This window comes from Leucopleurus acutus (genome assembly GCF_964270905.1).
Source record: "Leucopleurus acutus genome assembly, chromosome: 3".
Taxonomy (NCBI): domain Eukaryota; kingdom Metazoa; phylum Chordata; class Mammalia; order Artiodactyla; family Delphinidae; genus Leucopleurus; species Leucopleurus acutus.
This window is the reverse complement of record NC_139145.1, coordinates 148092628-148113800: the sequence shown is the minus strand read 5'-3', so window position 1 is coordinate 148113800 and position 21173 is coordinate 148092628. Positions and strand designations below refer to the sequence as shown.

At 42.6% G+C, this 21173-nt stretch overlaps 1 protein-coding gene across 2 annotated transcripts; it reads right to left on the bottom strand.

Moving 5' to 3' along the window:
* Positions 1-1500: 1500 nt before the first annotated feature.
* Positions 1501-15216, bottom strand: AMACR (alpha-methylacyl-CoA racemase). 2 transcript variants are annotated; one of them, XM_082835256.1, is made up of 5 exons: positions 14776-15216; positions 12530-12673; positions 10870-11030; positions 7961-8147; positions 1501-2186 (listed from the first exon to the last, which is right to left on the bottom strand). In XM_082835256.1, exons 1-5 carry the CDS (start codon positions 15110-15112, stop codon positions 1777-1779), a joined length of 1239 nt encoding a protein of 412 aa, XP_082691382.1. In that variant the 5' UTR covers positions 15113-15216; the 3' UTR covers positions 1501-1776. The 2 variants fall into 2 exon arrangements, with proteins under 2 accessions (XP_082691382.1, XP_082691383.1); XM_082835257.1 differs by having other exon boundaries at positions 14854-15214.
* Positions 15217-21173: the final 5957 nt, after the last annotated feature.

The following is a 21173-nucleotide window of genomic DNA, read 5'->3' as shown; positions in this document are numbered from 1 at the left end:
ACTTCAGTTGTTGGGACCTGATTATTTATAAGTGGAATAGTTAGGTATTTCTTCTGACCTAGGGGCACCATGGAAAAATTACTAAGACACTAAGGGAGATGTGAACTAAGATGGTTTAGGACCATCTGAGGCTTGTGTCCACATCTACAAAATGGAGGAACCTGCCCTACCTTCCCCTTGTGATCACTGAAGAGCAACTGAGATACTGTATGTCACAGATGTAACATCTGTCCTCCACTCCCCCATCCTGATGGAACCTGGACTAGCTTCAGGAATCCACCCCTCCCTCAAATACCCACGTGCTTCCAGGAAGTTGAGTCCAGGGGAGCTCCAGGAGCAGGTTGGCTTTATCTAAGGACCAGCCTATCCTCTCTGCCAAAGACTGGTGCAGGACTGGCTTGTGACTTATCTAGATCCAAGGAGACACAAGACAAGGTTTGCTGAGGGCTCCTGAGACGCTCTCTTCTTCTGGATGTTGCTGTGTGTGGAAATGAGATCCAGAACTTGCTACATGATGGGGAAAAAAATGAAGGTGAAAAGCTGGGTAGGGAAGTTGAATAGTAGTCCAGGGAAGAGGTAACAGGGGTCTGGATGAAAGCAGCAATGGGAGATGGGCAGAAGGATGGATATGGGAGCTCTGAAGGTGGAACTGACAGCACTTCACTGTTGAGTTTCATTCCTTTAATAAATATTCACAAAGTTTCCAGTCATGGGCCAGGCACTACTCTAGGAACTGGGGACTTAGCAATGAAACCCAGGAATGAAACCTACAAAGTCCTTCATAAAGCTTCCGCTCTAGCCTGCACTGGTTAAGGAATGAGGGCTGGGGTCAATCAGCATGTCAGCAGTGATACACAGTGTGAAGGAAAATGAAATAGGGTGAGGGGAGAGCGAGTGACAAGGCAGCTGCCATCCTGGACAGGGGTCAGGAAAGGACTCTCCATAAGGGACATGTGAACAGTGGCCAAATGAGGTGAGGCGTAAGCCGTGGGGGCCTACTGGGGGCAGAGGGAGACAGCAGAGGAGTGGAAGCTGGAGACTGGTAAGAGGAGGAAAAGTCTAGTTAACACTTTCAAATGCATGACGGTGGAGTTTACTGATCAAGAGACACATTTGGATGATACCAACAGGCAGCTACACACAGGAGCGGGTCTCGATGGAGAGGTGGCAACTATCTGAAGGAAATCTCAGGACATTTTCTAAAATTCCAGTTCCAAGACACTGGCTGAATGATTTCCTTACCAAATAAAAAGGATCAGATTTTTCTATCTAAGGACATTCATTCTGGTTAATAGTAGAGACTAAAATATTTCAAGGAGTAACAAAAGGCGATTTTAGATTTAGATTTAGATTTAGATTTAGATTTAGATTCTATTTAAAGAGGTTTCTTGAAAGTTTTTCACAAACTTAAAAGCATGAGTGAACTTTGGGGGGAAAAAAGCTTTATTTAATAAAAAGCATTATATTAATTCACTTAAAGTATATTATAAATATATAAATATTTTAAATCAACAAATATAACCAATCAAGTAAATTGGAAGGCAGAAAAACTGCCACAATTTAGTATAGGCAAACTAAAAATATTCCTAAATCAAAAGCCATGATGTTAACCGTTTTCAGAATTCAATCATCACTTTATAATCAGCCTTGTTTCCTGATCAGAATAGTTGGACCACTGTGATATTGTTTTTTCATGTTTCCATGCATACAATTTTTTGCGTTATTCTATACTGTAAATGCAATATTCAAATTTATTTGAGTTGTGGGGCTTAGAAGTTAGAGATTAGCTCTTGGTTTATTACTTTCAATAATTTTATCTGACTTAAGCTGACTGATCTCTTCCTGGCTGAAGCCAAACTCTTTGAGTATCTCTTCAGTGTGTTCTCCTACAAAAGGATCCCTTTTGGACGAAGGGACAGCTGGGGTGTTGGACAGCTGGGGTGCAGGGCGGGGACTCACACCCTGCTCACTATCAATTATAAATGAGCCCCGATCTTTGTGGTGACCACAATGGGTAACCTCTTCAAAAGTCAAAACAGGAGTCACGCAGGCATCTGTGCCGTCAAAGATCTGACACCACTCTGCCTTTGTCTTCTTTGCAAATATATCTGCAAATTTCTTCTTCATTTCTGGCCAATCAGTTATGCTCATCTGACTGGGAAGTTCATCAGACTTTAGCCCAAGTCCTGAGAGAAAAACACAATTTCTTAAATTAGTATGCTTTGGGTAGAGTAAATATAATCAGTGAAAATGAGTTTTGAACTCACTATAGTCACCCAAAACAGGATGTTCTACAGGGTTTCTCAAATGAGTCAAAAGAAGAAATTCAAACTCAACTTGAAGTTGGAGCCAAAGGCTGGAGAAGGTAGTAGGGGTAACAGGATTCAAAACAGACTTTCCAAGTCTTTACCAAGATTTTATTATTTACATTTCAACCAAAATAGTCTATTTTTAATAGTCTAGTTTCCAGAAACTGACTTGTTCCTTCTGAGTAGGTTTTTAAAAAGAAATTTCCTCATGATGTTACTATCTGTCATATTGAATTAAAATAACTCCATGTGCTTCCCTGGTGGTGCAGTGGTTAAGAATCCGCCTGCCAATGCAGAGCACACAGGTTCGATCCCTGGTCCAGGAAGATCCCGCATGCCGCAACTACTGAAGCCCGCGCACCTAGAGCCCGTGCTCCGCAACAAGAGAAGCGACCGCAATGAGAAGCCCGCACACGGCAACAAAGAGTAGCCCCTGCTCACTGCAACTAGAGAAAAGCCCACCCGCAGCAACAAAGACCCAACGCGCAGCAACAAAGACTCAACGCAGACATAAATAAATAAATAAAATAAGTAAGTTTATATTAAAAAAAAACCATATTTCATATAGTGCTCCCAAACCCTACAAAAGCTAAAATCTAAACACTTTATACAAGACTACAGGCAGACCTCGTTTTATTGTCCTTCACTTCATTGCATTTCACAGACACTGCATCTTTACAAATGGAAGGTTTGTGCCAACCCTGGGTGGAGCAAGTCTATGGGCGCCATTTTTCCCAACAGCATTTGCTCACTTCGTGTCTCTGTGTCACATTTTGGTAATTCTTGCAATATTTCAAATCCTCCACCAGCAAAAAGATTACAACTCATGCAAAGCTCAGATGATGGTTAGCATTTTTTGGCAGTAAAGTATTTTTTAATTAAGGTATGTACGTTGTTTTTTTAGACAATGCTACTGCATACTTAATAGACTACAGTATCATGTAAACATAGCTTTTATGTGTACTGGGAAACCAACACATTCATGTGATTTGCTTTTTTCAGATAGTCCCTTTATTGCAGTGGTCTGAAACCCAACCCACAAAGTCTGTGAGGTATGCCTGTACCCCTGTTTTCAAGGAAGAAGTATAAAGATAAATGATTAAATTCAAGATTGCAATTTTATAAATAATGTTCATTTCTCTTTATTTTCGTCAAATAAAAGAGCTCTAGGAGGGCAGTGATATTTGACTCATTACTCTCTTACAACCCTGCTGTGACCTAGGAACAAAGAACTTGTAAAGTAACCAAAGACACATGCAAATTGTTCCTATAGCAAACAGGACAGAAAATTTTCAGCCAGCCAATTAACAGGGGGCACAGAGACTTTTTTGCTCTCTCAAGTATGAAGAACCTTGAAGGGCCCATCAACACAAGGGACAGAGAGGATGAAAGCATCCACCAGGGGATATCACAGGAAGGATGGCTTCTCTGCCCCATGACCTGACCTGTGCTTCCTTTATTGACTACAAGCACCTACCCCTGTAGATACAACCAAACTCCAGTGCTGATTAAATTATACCCAAGGGGACACTTTGTTGGGGTTTGGTGTAACTGTCATTTTTATTCCCTCTTGTAGAAGAGGGTTTCTAAATTTAAATTACGCATAATATTTTGCATAAGTTTGGCCAAGTTAATCAAGTAATTCTCACTTTTATCATCCTTTTCTCATCTACCATGTTGAAAAACAATGACCAATTGTAAGCTGCTCTGAAGATGCAAAAGTGCCTATGGAGGTAAGAAGACATGAATACTGCAGGCTCTTCTTAGTGTTTTGAGGGATATGAAGAGAATTCACATAGTTCTGAACAGCTGTGGAAAAACACCTGTGGGATATACAAGTACATTTTTCTCTGTAGCCACATGTCCCATTCAAAGCCAGGAAAGATATGGAGCCACAGTTTCAGGTTTATCACTAAAATCTATAAGGAAATGTTTCTAAGGGCATCTTTCACTTTGCTTTCTCTTTCCTGATAGCCCCGAACTCTGGGATTAAAAAACACATAAAACGAGCAGTTGGCCAAAAGCATTTAAGTAGACCACAGCTACTGCTGGAAACATATTTGCACGCTTTTTTAAACAGTTTTTTAAAAACAAAAAATCAGAATGTGATCAGAATCATAAACTAAGTAAAACTGGAGTCAACAGTTCTCCAACAAACACTATACTTGAGATTACACAGATCATACTTTGTATACTGGAAAATACTAGAAATCAAAAGACCCCAGGCTCTACCCCTAACTCTGACACACCAGCTCTTCCATCGTCCTATCACCCTTTCTCAGCCCACAATTTCCCAGCAAGCTCAGGACCCCTCATCAAGGCCCCAGAACGAACTACCAGTGGTTTAGGGTGGGCTGCTTCCTGTGCTGCTGACAGCCTATGCGTAACTCTGAGTCCATTTCCCCATAGAGCACAATTATCGATTGTGGCTAGCTTTTATAGTACAATCAATATTCAATTTCTGCTATTATAAGTCAAACAGACTTTCAGAGACTGACCTGGGGATTCAGACACCATTTAAAACTTGGGAAAATATGTTTTGATTTCCAAAAAACTACCTTATACGTACATGTATACACACACACACACACAATTATACAAAATATTTATTGTTTTAAGTACACGTCATAAACTTTCTACTCTGTAACACAATATTAGGCACATATTAAGCAGTCAAAAATGTATGCTGCAAGTATGCAATGACATATGTACAAAGATTAATGCTTATTAATAAACAATAAACATTATGTGTTATAATGTAAACCTGGAAAGAACGTAAATTAACTTGAATAAGGAAGTGGTTAAATAAATTTTAGTACAGGTATACCACGGAATATGATGTGGCTGCTATATAAAGAGGGTGAGGCTGAAGATCTTTGGTACTGACAAAAAAGGATGTCTTTGCTATATTTTTGCATAAAAATAGTTACTAATTATAAATTTATATAATTAAATAGATTATATATAAATTGTAAAAAAATTTTAATTGTGTTTGCATGTGCATGGGGAAAGTTCTTCAAGGCCACATCCCAAACTTTCCCAAAGCGGAAGGACAAGGGAGAATTTTTACCTCTTACTTTACAAATTCTGTATTGTTTACATTTTTTTCGTTAAAAAAATACATTATTTTGAATTTTTTTCATTTTTTTTAAATTGTGGTAAAATACACAAAATTTACCATTTTAGTCACTATTAAGAATACAGGGGCTTCCCTGGTGGCGCAGTGGTTGAGAGTCCACCTACCAATGCAGGGGACACGGGTTCGTGCCCCGGTCTGGGAAGATCCCACATGCCGCGGAGCGGCTGGGCCCATGAGCCATGGCCGCTGAGCCTATGCGTCCGGAGCCTGTGCTCCGCCACAGGAGAGGTCACAACAGTGAGAGGCCCACGTACCGCAAAAAAAAAAAAAAAAAAAAAAATCTCTATTGCTTATCTGATTTACTACAAGAGTCTCAAGAGGTCATGAAATTCTCAGTACTTTCAGACTTCTTTGCCCTGGAAAGCAGCAGCGGCATAGCACAGAGGAGTCGGAGCCTTACAAAAACCTTGTGTATTTATGTTCAGATACTGAGAGCTAAATAAAGGTATGTTCTCAAAGATCTCAGTATATAAGGTGAAATAAATAAATTAATACTACCTCAAAAAATCATTACAGATATGGGGGTTTGTCCAGTTAGGCCTGAGAGAGAAGTAATGTGTATGGGACAAGTACAAGTACTATTTTTGCAAATCAATATTGTAGAAGAAAGAAGATGCTGAGGCATTTCCGAAAGCACAAGCCACCTGCCAGCTAAGGATCCTTAGTGAACTTTAAAGGGAGAGAGGACATGAAAGATACCACAAAAGGCCGCGACTGCAAAACAACTGGAGGGGTTACAGAGTTTAGACTCAGAAAGAGGAAACCCGGGAGAAGATTATCACAAGGCAAGGGCTGGAGCAGTCTGCCTGCTATAAAATGAGGCCGAGTGTGGATGGTAGACATGATCATTCTAAACATGTATGTTTTTAAGAAAACAACAGAATACACCACAGAGAGGAGTTAAATTCTGAAAAGACAGAGCAAAGACCTTCAAAACTTGGCTCCTGTATGAAAGCAACAAGAACACTAGCACAAATTGTCAGAATCAACATTTTCGTAACTCTAGACATTAACTAAAAGCTTGCAACAATCTAAGGAGCATATTTAAGAAAAAAAATGACTGAACTCAGTAAGACCAGTGAGCTTTGTGGTGTTATAACTTAGGCTAATTTCATCCCTCTCTCCCCAGCTCTGTGATGGCCTTGAAAACCAACAGGCTCTCAACAATGGTAGTCATGAAAATCAGTAGGTTAACAGCCAAGGAAGAGGAGGCAAAATGAGTTTGAAGCTCCCACAAAATCCTATCCCCAGAGAAGCGCCAATGTTTGGCCTGTCTGACAGCTCCCTGAAAATCCCCACCCTCAGGGCTTGTCTTTAGTTGATCTGACTCAGAGCTTACACTGCCCTATTCCTGAGACATTTGTCAAAAAAAAAAAAAAAAAGTCAGTTGCAACTGTCATTTAGAATTGCCTGTGCATGGTGATAATAAAATTTCACTAAAGACTAGTTAATTTTATTATTATATTTAAATTCCCTATAGATAAAAACACAAGGTTTTTGTAAGGCACAGACTCCACTATGTTATGTACCTCCTGCTTCCTAGGGCCCTGAACCCCAGAGTGGGAGTGTTGTTCCCACCACTCAGCCCCTCGTATAGCACTGTTCTGTCCAGAATTTTGAACTGACCTCTAGTCTTAGTCTTAATTTCTGGACGGAAAGGCATCCTCTATGATCTAGATAAACCATTTTGTTCTATGGTTTCTCTAACTTATAGTTAGGTTGGTGAAGTTAATATAGTTGATCACAGAATGCTTTCTGAGGCTAGCAAAAACAGTCATTTCAGTGATATACAAATAACTCTGAGTAGCACTGCGCATCTGAAAAGCTACCAAACACGGGGATAAAACTCCAAACTTAAAGCTGAAAGATAAATGTGCTGCAACCAGCCTGTCACACTGCTTCAGAGTACATTCTAAAACTTCTTAGATACTAAATTATCTGTAAACTTTAAATTCACATTTCACGGGAACAAAGTAACTTCAATCCAATTATCAATTAGGGAAGAGGGGATCCCAAATTTTCCTGCTAACTTGTGGCAACATGTCAATAAGACAAGAATCTGCAAGAAAGGTACACTGCAGAAGCATCAAGTGATGGTAACATATTCCAACAAACTCTCATTCACCAAAGTCTCTCTGTGCTCTGGTGACCCCGTCACTGAAGTACCATGAGGGACATCTATCAAGGAACAAAAACTGGTAGAACCAGTAGATCATTTCTAGGGAAGAAAAGGATGTGGGCACACATGGGCAAGATAAATATCTAATACTACGGAGTATGAAATGTGATAAAAACACTGAACTACCACAAAAAGGATTATTATTTTTTTAATCTGAGCTATTTTACAGACTTGTAAATTTACTTGTCAATTTAAAAGATGGGGGAAGTGCCCCACAATATAATGATGGCTATAATTAGGTAAATTATAAGGTGGATATATAATAAAAGACATCATGAACTTCAAAAGACTCCAAAATAGTCCAAAAAACATCCACAGAAAAGAGGTACTCACCCCTGAGCAGCAGCTCATAGAACTGGGGCTCTAATGCGCCAACAGCCATGAACCCGCCGTCCGCCGTCCTGTAGGTTGCGTAGAAAGGCGCTCCACCATCTAACATGTTCTGTCCACGAGGCTGTCCCCACAGTCCTGTTTGTTGGGTTTTCCACAGAAAAGAACTGAGATATGCTGTTCCTTCCACCTTTGAAGAAACAGAATACAGTATAAACCCAGGCAATTCAACTATAAAAAGCATGATCGATTTCTACTTGAGTTTTTAAAAAATATTTGTATAAAAATGTTTATCTTAGTATATAGGAAGATTATATCTAATTATACAACTTCTTTGATATTTCAAGAAAGTGAGTTAGAGCAGGTTTATGACAGAGTGAGTTTCTGCACTATTCAGATCAGGGAATACTGTTCAGAAAAGACTTAAAGGAATTACTTTTGTTCTTCCTTTCAAATAAGATTGGCAGAATGTTGATAATTTTTGAAGCTAAGTGAGGGTACATGGAAGTTCATTATACATTCTCTTTACTTTTATATATGTTAACAACTGTCAGGATAAAAAAGTTGAAAACAAAGCAAAAAGGTTTTTTTAAAAATCTATCATCTGATCTCAATACCTACAAACACATACACACAGATATATGAAGCATATCACATTTTAAAGGTAAATCACATGACAGTTAACTTTAGTTTGTTCTAGTTTGACTCCAAGCCCAAGAAAACAAATTTGAGTATTTACTATATCTTAACTTTAATAATCACTAGAAAGTTACAAAATAAACATAACAGTATGGGTGGCAGGTATATGGGTTTTCAGAGTACAGACAAACTAGTTTGGGAATGCCAACTTCCCACTAGTCCTGAAGTAACGGGAATGGACTCACAAACTCAGGTATGATTATCCCAAGGCTGGATGCACTGGGCTATCTAAAGAAGACTACTTCCCTATCCTTATGGCTCTATGATCCTAATGATTCTGGCACCACAGGGAGAAGGCCATCAAAGCATCCTTGTCTCTGAGGTTACCAACGGAGGGGCCCCATTCCAACTGTGAGCATGGGACTTCTCACAGATTCTGGCTGTAATAAAACAAACACAAAATATACCTTTAGATACATCCCAGTTTTCCCATTTAACCTGAGGAAGCTCATGCACACTTCAATTCATGGTTCTGACATTTGTTGTCACCAAGTAGTGGAGTTTGTATAAGTGGCCTGTGGTGGTGCTTTTTTTGAAATGGGGTTACAGAGATCTTAGAGTGTCCCCACATTTAGACATACACACACAAACACACATATAGACACACACATATATATACATATACATATATAATCCCTTTTACACACTGGATGTAGTGATGAGTCTATTGAAAAAAGATGTCCTAACAGTGTTACGGGGCTGGTCTGGCTCACTCAGGATACAAACAGGCTCTAATTTAATTCCACCTTTACTTGGTGTCATAGGAGGATAGAGGACAAGAGACACAGCAGTTATAATCCTCATCTCACCATGAGGCTGCCCAGCACATACTTCTCTTCTCCCCTCACGCACATGTAGTGTGTGCTGCCACAGACCAGAGGCTTTGACGCACCGCAGCCTCAATTTCCCAACCTTTTATATTGTTCTCATCACGTAGGCCAATGGCCTGCATGCCAACACACAGCCCCCAGGTAAGATGAGCACTCCCAGATCAGGAGTAAACACCGTAAAACGGACTGCACATTCCACAGTTACCTTAACTCTAGTTTCTAAGGCAACAGTCTGATGAAGAGACAACTCCAGGTCATCACAGGCAGGCCTGGATCAAGGATTCTGCTGCTAAAGTCATTTGGAAACTACTGGCCCAAAAGAATAAGGTATCTGGGGACTTCCCTGGTGGTCCAGTGGTTAAGACTCCATGCTTCCAACGCAAGGGGCAAGGGTTCGATCCCTGATCGGAGAACTAAGATCCCACATGCTGTGCGGCACAGCCAAGAAAATTAAAAAAAAAAAATTAAAGAATAAGGTATCTATTTCCCCCAATCACCCTCTTCCTTCAGCAATCCTCCCCAGGGTTCCAGGGCCACCATCCACCGGGTCTTCCAAGCCAGAGATGGGGGAGCCATTCTTGATTCCTCCCTCTCCCTTCATTGCCAATATCTCACCAAATCCCAGCAATTTTACATCTCAAATGTAAATCCTTAAATCCAGACCCATTCTACCATTAACCATTTTAGTTCTCGCCTTTTCTCTCTCCATCCAATCCATTCTCCACCCTACCGCCAAAGATCTGTCCAAACGCAAAGGTATAGTGACACTGGACTGGGCTCTCATCAACTAGCTGTGAGAACTGGGGCAAATTTCTGTGCTTTAGTTTCCTCTTCATTAAAATAACAATGTATTCCAAGTGAAATTGCTGTTTGGGGGATCAGGAGAAATCACACAGGAAAAGTGCCTAGGATAACATGAGGCACGTGTATGAGGGTAAAAACGCCGTAGCATCCTGACACTTGAGTCTCCCCTACACAATGCAGCAGGAAGGTCTAGACTGGCCCATTTTACTTGAGCATCATTAAGAATCTTCTCTACCTGCTAAGGGAGACTTCCTGAGCCCAGTTTTGAATGAAGATTTCTTGAAAACCATATCCTAAGCACAAGAGACAGCACGGGGAGAATTGTTGAAACACAACATAGAAATCAGGTGAGTCATGAAACGTTTAGAAGATTGACTCCACAAACAGATGATCAAAATATGACATTCTGACACATGTTCAAGATATGAAGCTATTTTAAAGAAAAGGCCATCCTTGGTAACTTGGATTCAAATTTCAAATCTCATTTATCTCGTCTTGTTCAGAAGAGGATGTGAGGCAGCCATATATCGACCTCAGGAACAACTAGTAGGCTTATCATTTCCCCCAATCAACACTTACCATGTTTGCATCAATGACCTGACCTTTGCCAGAGCGTGTGCGTTCAAACAGTGCCATCAGGATGCCCAGTGCGCACATGAGGCCACCCCCACCGAAATCGGCCAGGAGATTCAGCGGGGCATATGGAGCCTCACCACTTCTGCCAATTCTTGATAAAACACCTACACCATTAAAAACAATCGGGGAACACTAACTGTAAACTTAATGCCTCTTTTAAATAAATACATGAACATCTTAGGGGGAAAACCAATCTCTCTAGTTACTGTTGTAAGTGAAAACTAATACCTAATGCTTTTCTAAACCTAAACCTGTTCAGCATTGGTTGAGAGTCTGCCTGCCGATGCAGGGGACATGGGTTCGTGCCCCCGTCCGGGAAGATCCCACATGCCGCGGAGTGGCTGGGTCCGTGAGCCATGGCTGCTGAGCCTGCGCGTCCGGAGCCTGTGCTCCGCAACGGGAGAGGCCACAACAGTGAGAGGCCCGCATACTGCAAAAAAAAAAGAGAAGGCTTTCCCTCTAACAACGTTCCTTGTTTGATTTTTTTGTTTTCTCTAAAACTTTATTCCGACTAACATTTTCAGAATTCTGTTGCTAAGTTTTTATTCACTGGGTTTTGGGGGGGAAATGGTTGCTATCCACTTAGCACTTTATGGCTTAACAACAGTATAATGCACTTCCATTCTTATTAGAAAGAGATGCAAGAAAATAAACACAAGAGAAAGAAAAGGAATTAAATTTTTAAGTAGATGAGAAAAGCCAACTCTACACTCACTCTTTTCCTCAACCTTTAAATGTGTACACACAGAAAATTTCAGACTTCCTTGACTCAGCAATGCAGTTCTTAGAAATCTAGAATTAGACCATTCTAAGATGTGTTCTTTTTATTTTTAATTTATTTTTGGCTGAGTTGGATCTTCGTTGCTGCATGTGGGCTTTCTCTAGTTGCAGTGAGCGGGGGCTACTCTTCGTTGTGGTGCACGGGCTCTTGGCGTGTGGGCTTCAGTAGTTGTGGAGCGTGGGCTCAGTAGTTGTGGCTCGTGGGCTGTAGAGCGCAGGCTCAGTAGTTGTGGTGCACAAGCTTAGTTGCTCTGCAGCATGTGGGATCTTCCCAGACCAGAGATCGAACCCGTGTCCCCTGCATTGGCAGGCAGATTCTTAACCACGGCGCCACCAGGGAAGCCCTAAGATATGTTCTTACAGGCAAAAACTCTAGTAAGGTGATATTATGACCTGAAAACCATGGGCTTTTTCTAGTATTCACAGAATTTCTAAAATCATGACTCAGTCAATGATTCTCAATAAAGTGAGGGACGAGGGGTATCAAAATCAAACTATATCTTTGCAAAATATAGAGCAACCCTTTCTACTACCAACAAGTCTCTTAATTCCTAGCAGGGGCTTGCTGGAGAATTAACTTCACAAATGTAGTCAGTAAATGTCATTAGTGAACACATTACCCCTTCAATGTGTTAAGGCAGGGGGAGGATGAGAATGACTGTTCCAAGACAAACCAACCCTTTTTAAACAACCACATGCTCTTTATTGATTCCAGCAAATATTTAAATCTTCACTTTAAAAAAATTCTTTTTAATAAGTGTAACTGTAGATCTTGACTGGGAACAAAATAAAAAGTGTAGAGAAATTATTGTTTTCAACATACCTGACAAAGCCAAGTAGTTGATGTCATGTCCTGCTACCCTAGAGAATCTTCCTGATTGGCCAAATCCACTCAACCTGGCGTAGATAAGCTTTGGATTCTCCCTCTGCAGAATCTCTGGGCCGAGCTGGAGTTTTTCCATCACACCTTGAGAAAAGTTACAATTTTTTTTTTTAAGAGAGCATGAATTGAGGATGGGTATAATCCCTTCTTTGTGGCAAACATAAAAGAGCACTCTTGCAAGGAAAACTAGTAACATTTGTTGCGGGTTTATAGGGTATTGCCAGTAATTAAGGACCCAGAGAGTGAAGCCCCCATTTCTGGAATGTGTGGCTTCCCCCCGACCCCCAGAATGCTATTTCCCTCCAGCACTGCCCTGCATCCCTTCAGGCATACCCAAGCATCTTCAATCCTCAGAGTGGACATTTCATCCCTTTATTCAGGCCCTTTATAGTTCCCCAAATTCTCTCCTTAGTAATTTATTAGAAATGGTCTGTTCTTTTGGAAGTTACTCCGCGTTTTTGACCAAAAATTCACTTTTGGAAGCTGCTATTCCTTTCAGGACCTTTTCTATGTCTATATCCGCATCAGTGCCTGCTATACTTATTTATGTATGTATATATTCCATCTTCCCTATCAGCTCAGAAGCTCCTCTGGCAGGATCCATGCCTCACCTCTTTCCACAGGCTTATAACGTGCCTCTGCCTCCATAAAGCTGTGATAAGTTACAAAAGAACTCTATTCCTAGAGTGGTGGTTGCCAAGGGGTAGGGGGCTGGAAGAGGGATGGATCGTGAGTTTCGGATTAGCAGATGAAAACTGGTATATACAGAATGGATAAACAACAAGGTCCTACGTATAGCACAGGCAACTATATTCAATATCCTGTGATAAACCTTAATGGAAAAGAATATGAAAAAGAATGTATAAATATGTATAACTGAGTCACTTTGCTGTACAGCAATTAACACATTGTAAATCAAGTATACTTCAATAAAAAATAAAAAAATAAAATAAAAAGAACTTTATTCCTCTACCTAGATAAACATCAGACAAAATCCCCTCCCCTGGCAGCTACGTCTGTATTCACAGCTGTACCCTCCTCCTAATTCCAAGATTGTGGACAAGTTATTTAACCATGCTGAACCTCCTTCAACTTCAAATACGGTATTATTAAATTATGACATAATCCTAATTACTAAATTATTATTGTTATAATCCTCAAATCTGAGGGTAAATGAATTGACACATTTAAATATGCCTGGTGCCCACAGACATTCAATTCATCCACCAAACATTTACTGCCTTCTGCTATATACCAGGCAAAGCTCTGTATTTGTACTTGAGCAAGATGACGGTGGCAGTTGTCTAAGAATAGATCGGAGTGGTGCTACACCCAAACATCAGCTTTAAAAAACGCTGCCAAGGAAGCTGCAGCAGGTATGAAGAGAAAGAATCCTGAGTCATAGGAAGGAGGAAGAATGATGGGATTGGTGATAACTGAAAGCTGGCAGGGGGAAAGGAAGATTTGGAGTCCTGGTTGAAGTACAAGTTTCTGATTCAGGCAACTGGGTGGACATTGGTTCCATTCACTGAAATAAAACACAAAGAGGAGATGCCATTTTAGTAGGGAAGATGATGAGCTCAGTTTGGAATACGTGGAAGCTGCAGTGCCCGGGGGAAGGCCAAGTAGAAATGGACAGGAGCTGGGTATTCCGGAAGTCTGTGGCTCTAAAAGGGGGTACAGTTATAGGTTTGGCCAACATCTGCCTGTAAAAAGTAAAAATAATAGGAATAGATAAGGTGGCTCCAAGAAGCAGAGTGTAAAGGAAATTGAGCAGAAGCTGGAACTTGGGAACACCAGCATTTAAGGCAGGGAGTTGTCCTGGGTCCGTGGATGGCTTTATGAGGTACACCAAGCTCCAAACGGTAACAAAATGACTATGTACCTATATGCAGCTTTCCGGGGAGAGAATCTATGGCTTTCGATCGTTTCTCATAGGGTTCACGATCCTCAAGTAATTAAGAATGGCAACTATAATAGGATGACTCAAAAAAACAGAAACTGGGAAGGAGTCAGAGAGAGGTATGAGAAGAGCAAAGGCAACAACAGTATCTCGGAATCCAAGTATGGAAGACCGTCTCAGTGGGCGAACGATCAGCAACAATATCAAATGCAACAGAAAGGTCTAGACAGACAGGGACGGAAAGGGTTCGGGTGGCAACAGGGAAAAGGTGTGCCGTGCCAACCCCAAATGCCCGGCGGCCTCCCTTCTTCGGGGAGCGTCCCTCGTCCGGTCTCGCGTAGCGTCGGGATCTGGGGCTCACCAGGGCGGAAGGACTCCAGCATCACATCCGCCCGGGCACACAGCGACCGCAACACCGCCGCTCCCCGCGGCTGCTTCAGGTCCACGGCCAGCGAGCGCTTGCCCCTGCCCATCCGGCTCAGGTCGCCGCGGGTGCCCGGCCGGTCCACACGCACCACCTGCGCCCCGAAGTCCGCCAGAACCATACCGCAGAACGGGCCCGGGGCAAGGCCGGCCAGTTCCACTACCGAGACGCCCTGCAAAGCCATGGGCACCCGCATATCCTTCCGAAGGCGTAAGAAACGGAACGGCCCCAACGTCGGCCACTCGGGCCTAGGGCCCCCCCTCTGTCGCACTCTCCCTCCGTCCCTCGGGGCCCCGCCCTCGTGGCCTCTCCCTTGTGCGCCTGCGTGCGGCCGCGGAGTCTGCGCATTGGGCGTTTCCTGGCCCCGCCTCCCCGGGTCCGGGGCCGTTAGTGGGCCGGCGGAGAGTTCACTTTTTGTAACTGCGGAATCCTAAATCGTGACCGGGCTTGACCTGGGGACCCCGTGGCTGGTCACCGACTTCTCAGGACGCTTTTACTCTCGATGTTGCGATCCCAGCTGTTGTGCGCTTTGGGTTCGTAAACCTCTCCGGCCCTGGAGAAATTAAAAGTACATAAATATTTAAGAACAATGCTAAAGTATTTTTTTCGGTGGGCTGCAGACTGCCTTCTTACTTCTTTCTTAGCCACCCGATGATTCACCCACAGATGGCTTGCGTATAGTGGAATATCAAAAGAACATCTGAGAGGGCGGTGCTCATCAGAGGCAAATCAGAGAGGTTTAAAAATATTTAGTTTGTCACCTGCCGTTTCTACAGACAATTACGGCTTGGAGTTTTAGATTTTAATGCACATTTTTAAAAAGTACAATAAAATAATTCCAAATAGGCCTACTCCTTTCAGTTAGGGGTGCTCCAGGAGCTAAGGAGAGACTTTTATAGAGTAAAGGCAAAGCAAGGAAATTATTCATTGGCTATAACGTTAAAGCCTAGTTGGCTGTTTGGGTTTGGTTCTTACCTTTGATTTCCGAAATTTGAGGCATTTACAGAGACTGCCAAGGGCATTAGAGCCACATCAGTCTAATGGCTTCCTTGTTTAATTAATTTAACACCTTTTTGTCCCCCTGTACCCCATGTTCCAACCTTTGCTCAAGCATACGTTTCCTTACCCCCATCCTCTTGTTTTATTTTTATTTTGAGAAACTTAAAGAAAGCGAAAATTACAAAAAAGGCTATAGTAGACATCCACTAATATTTTTTCACAGTGGCTCCCAGTCTATTTTTCTAAAAAGTAAACAGTACAGATACAGCTGGTGCTAACACCCAGGATCAGATTCACGTGAATCAGATATCTTACCAGCATCAAGCTTTACTAATATGGTCAAAGATGCAGATCATGGAGATGATAAATGGAATATCTCCTGCCTTACAGGTAGACAAAGGATGTCGTAGTCATCAATGATTACAGCCACTGCCAGATCTGGTGGCCCTGAGGGAACTCAGGAAGGGAAGAATACCTGCCATCTAGCAGCCATCAGGCTGCAGCCACTCTCTATGGTGAGCCCCAAGGAAACTCAGGATGTAAAAACACCGGATACTGGCCCCAGATAGCTGAGGTGCATTTCAAAGGAATGATTTCAGTGAGCCCAGACTCTTGCATCTTCCCATACAGAGAAAAGCGCTAAATTCCTTAACTCCGGATATCTGGTTTTCTTTAATTAACAGTAATCTTTTGATGTTCCGACTACCTGCCCCTTGTTGCAAAACTGCTATATATCCTAGCTCTCCTCTCACCTCCTCAGAACTCCTGAGCAGTTCTCTCAGGATTACTTGAGATGCTGCCTCCCAGGCTTGAAGTCCTAAAAATTCCTGACAAATGAAACGTAACTCTCAACTTTTAGGTTGTGAATACTTTTTTAGTCAGCAGAGACATGATCAGACAAAGCAGAGGTCTGGGAAATGTCACTTGACACTACAGGCCCTTCCTTCCTTCATTGGACACATACCCCCTGTTACAAGCTATATTGTGTCCCTTTAACATTCATATATTCAAGTCCTAATCCTAGTACGCAGAATGTGACTGTATTTGTGTTGCAGCAAAAATAGAAATGAAGTTTTCCTTTTCCTGAGAGCAAGGAAAACAAAGGGAACAGTGAACAAGCTAGAGAAGAAATGTAACCTGGCCTGAAAGAGTTAATCACTCCTAGTTTTATTTTAACCATCACTCTTCTGTAGTATCTGTAACTAGATTTGTACTTCACAAAATTAACCTCACTCCCTGACACTATGTAAATTACATTCTGCACCTATCACCCCTAACTGGGTGAGTTACATCCTGTGCCTGTCACTCCCTAACCTTATTACATCCCAGGGCTTACATTCCCTATGCCCCTTGTAACAAATCACCCCCTGTAGCTTTTGCATTTCAGAGAGAAGGTTGCTGGCCCATAAACCAGAGACAAATGAACCCAATTACCGGAATGCCGGACCCCAATTACTGGGCTGCCTGACTGTCAGCTGTGACTGTTTTGAAATAATGCAAAGGAAAAAAAATGCAAGACCTTCACTACTTTGATCCTTATCACATACCCCCGGACTGCGAGCCCCACGTATAAAATCTTCTCCGATTCCCCAAGGAGGAGGGAACAGTTCTGGAGGCACTAGCCTGCTGTGTCTTCCCGTCTGCCTGACAGAAAAATAAAGCCATCTCTCTCATCCTTCAAAATCTCTGTCTCTGTATTTCTGTTTGGCATCGGTGCACAGAGAAGCCGAGATTTCGGCAACATTTGGAGATAGGGCCTGTAGCGGTAATTAAGATAAAATGAGGTCATATGGGTGGGTCCTAATCCAGTATGACTGGTGACCAAGGGACAATCTTGTGAGGACAGAGCAGAAGGCAGCCATCTGCAAGCCAAAAAGAGAAGCTTCAAAAGAAACCACACCTGTTGACCCTATGATCTTGGACTTTTAGCCTCCAGAACTGTGAGAAAATCAATTTCTGTTGTTTAAGCCATCCAGTCTGTAGTATTTTGTTATGGCAGCCCTAGCAAACTAATACACCCTCTGACCCATGATTATAGATGAGGTCTCTAATGAGGTTCTCATGTCACCAAACAGACTATACCCCAGAGAGTTACTTAGCTATGGAACCATGCTTCCTAAATTCTGGATTTATTTAGCATAATTAATCCTGTGGCCAGGGATGATGCCGAAAGCTCAGCTTCTCTGTACACTGGTGCCAAATCAAATCTCGGAGACAGAGTTTTGGGTGAAGTAGAAAAGGATAGCTGTATTACTTTGCCAGGCAAAGGGGGACACAGTGGGCTCCTGCCCCCCAAAATTATGTGTCCCAACCCAGGAGGATTTGATAAGGAGTTTTATAACAATGCTTCCCAAGGGTGGCGTTGCTGGGAGCCCCTATGGGGCTCCCAGGCATGGAGGCCTTTTTGTCCCCCATTTCTTGTAGGCAAGACTCCAGCCTCCATGACCTTCCCTGAGTTCCAAAGGGCAGATTCGAACAGTTGCTAATCAAGGGAGGAGCAGCCAGGAAACCACTTGAGGCGAGATTAAAGGGACCAGAGAAGCTCATCTAGATGAGGAGACCCACCACCTGAGACCCTGTACACACCCTAATCTTGTCAGCAACCCCACCCTTTTGAAACTCTGCAGAAGAAAGAAGAATGCAGGACTGTTACTGTGTTGATCCTTATCATATACCCCTGCCCAGGAGCCCCGACTATAAGACCTCTCCCTATTCCCAAGGGAGTGGGGCACAGATCTTGAGGCACTAGCCTACTGTGTTCCCTCTTTCTTTTCCTCCATAACTCTATCTCCATATTTCTGTTCAACATCGTTGCACAGAGAGCCAAGATTTTGGCATCAGGAGTAGTCCCCTGTATATAATTCCATAAGGGCTCAATCCTAGCCCGCTTCTAGGGGCCACCAGCCTACAGAGAGCAATTGGCAAGACCTTGTCCCATTTTAGATGTGTTTTCTGGCAGAGCTTTTTTAGGGGAACCACTAAGAAAGCTAACCACCTGCCCTGGCCAGGCAAGATAGTAGCCACCTGCATGAGTTATCTTACAAAAGGAGGTCCTGGGAAGGAATGTGGAACTAATAAGCTACCACCAACCAGAAGAATTTGGGAAAGTTCAAAAGGAGAGAGGAGTCGCCAGTCCACATGTCCTACCAACCTCCCAGAATCCTTCTTGCTGGAATCCATCTTGGCTGAGTGATGTATGCGCCACCAGAAAGGACCCTGAGTCAGAATGATTGGTCAGAGACAACCTGGAAACCAATCCCATCACCGTAAAACCCGAGACTGCGAGCCTCGTGGCAGAGCAGTTCTCCTGGGTTCCCTCACCCTGCTGCGCTCTGCCCTTCCCAATAAAGTCTCTTGCTTTGTTAGCGCGTGTCTCCTCGGACAATTCATTTCTGAGTGTTAGACAAGAGCCCACTCCCGGGCCCTGGAAGGGGTCCCCCTTCCTACAAAAAATGGCCACTCTGGCAGGATCTCTTCTTCTGGACAACTGACATCCTGACCACTCGGAGGACTCAGGGACCAGTTTGCCTGCTGACGGACCAGACTCAGAGGCCGCAACCAGGACCGTTTTATCCTTGGTCTCCTCCTGACTCAGAGGACTGCAGAGAGCCCTGACAAGGAACTCTGGGTAAGGAACTTTATTGACCTCTTTCCCCTTCCTTCTCCCTTTCCTCTTTTCAACCCCTCCTATCCTCCCCTTTTTTCTTCTGTCCTGGTCCTGGACGCAGGAGTCTGGTTGAAGGGCCCCAGCCTGACCTGAGGGATGGAGCCTGATCACCTCTGGTGGGCAGAGAACTCGAATTCTGTTCTGGTATCTGGTTTCTAGTTTCTAATAGGGCTGAGTTCCCATCCTCCCTTCCTAGAAGACTGGGGGAAAGTCCCGTAACACCTGGGTGTCTGCAGGTGACAGGTGCCTTTGATGTGCACCGTAGCTATCTGGGGCCAGGATCCTGTTTTTCTCCATCCCGAGTCCCCTCACAGCTCACAGCTGCAGTAGCTGATGGCCTGATGGCTGCAATATCCTTTGTTTACTGATGTGGCAAGTGATATTCTGATATTCTTCATCCACACATCCATGCACTTCCCCCTTTTTACTTATCTTCCTTCACTGAGTTGAAAACTCATGGAAGGTAAGACTTGTACTTTAAATGCTGAGTCACTCCTGGAATACCACAGCACCTTTGCACAGAGTAGATGTTTATCAATTCCAGCCAGACCCTTTGTAGTTTACATTTGATCATTCTATCCCCTCTTTGAATATTATTGACTTCGGCTTTTACTCACAATATGCTCAATAAAATTCCTTCAGTATAAGTTATTCGTTGTCCAAGGTTCAAACGTAGCCTTTTCTACACTGGAAAATCACCCAACCTAATCACTATGTGAAGCGATTCTACCCTGTACTGCATTTCTGCAGCAGGCATACACCCATGTGTTTCATTTGTAGAGTTTGCCTTCATTGGGGGTTTAGAATTTTAAAGTTGGTTGCTTAGATGATATATTTAAATTTCCCATGACACCTACCTACTATCTCCTTTTCAGAGCCTCAGTTTTAGGAAGACTCGTAAAATCAGTCTTCCAGATATAACTCTGGTCGTTGGTGAAATTATGAATCTATGATAATTACCTTGGCCTTCTCCCACCATCCATATTACCCACTCTTCTTCACACCTGGGACTTATTTGCCAGCCCAAAGTGCTTTCTACCTGCCTGCAACCAGATCTTGGGTGTCTCTACCAAGGTGAAAACTGGAATTTAGGCATCAACATAGAAAGACTTCAAGTGTGTGATGAAGGTCCCTTCCCCTCAGGGATGCTGATTTCATCACAGGACCCTCTAAACATCGGAGTCTTAAAGACCCAGAGGGTTGAAGTTAGAACAATAGAATAACTGAAAAGTAGAGTTTTCTGTAGACGGTGACCCTGTTCTGTGCCCACACCACCGATTGTATGGCTGTTTACATCATCTGCATGAAAATATTTTAACTTTGTGTTAACAAACCATAGTGACTTATAATTGTATGACTATTCAACTTTATTAAAAACATTCTAGAAACATTTCACAAAAGTGGGTTTATTTCCATATAATGCTTATTACAGTTGTCTTGCTTCAGTTTTATCTAAAGCCAGGCCAATATCTTACTCTAAGTCACTTTATTAGTAATGCATGCTCTTTAGATATGAAGTCCTTTTGGGCAACATGCAATATTCAGTTATCTATTGGCAATGCACTTCTAGGAAAGTTATGACATTTGGTAA

Coding starts and splice junctions, on each gene's coding strand:
- AMACR (XM_082835256.1), bottom strand. CDS start 15,112: ATGCGGGTGCCCATGGCTTTGCAGGGCGTCTCGGTAGTGGAACTGGCC. Junction 12,674..14,775: donor GAGGCCGCCGGGCATTTGGG/GTTGGCACGGCA, acceptor ACTTTTCTCAAG/GTGTGATGGAAAAACTCCAG. Junction 8,148..10,869: donor AGGTCATTGATGCAAACATG/GTAAGTGTTGAT, acceptor GTTTCTTCAAAG/GTGGAAGGAACAGCATATCT.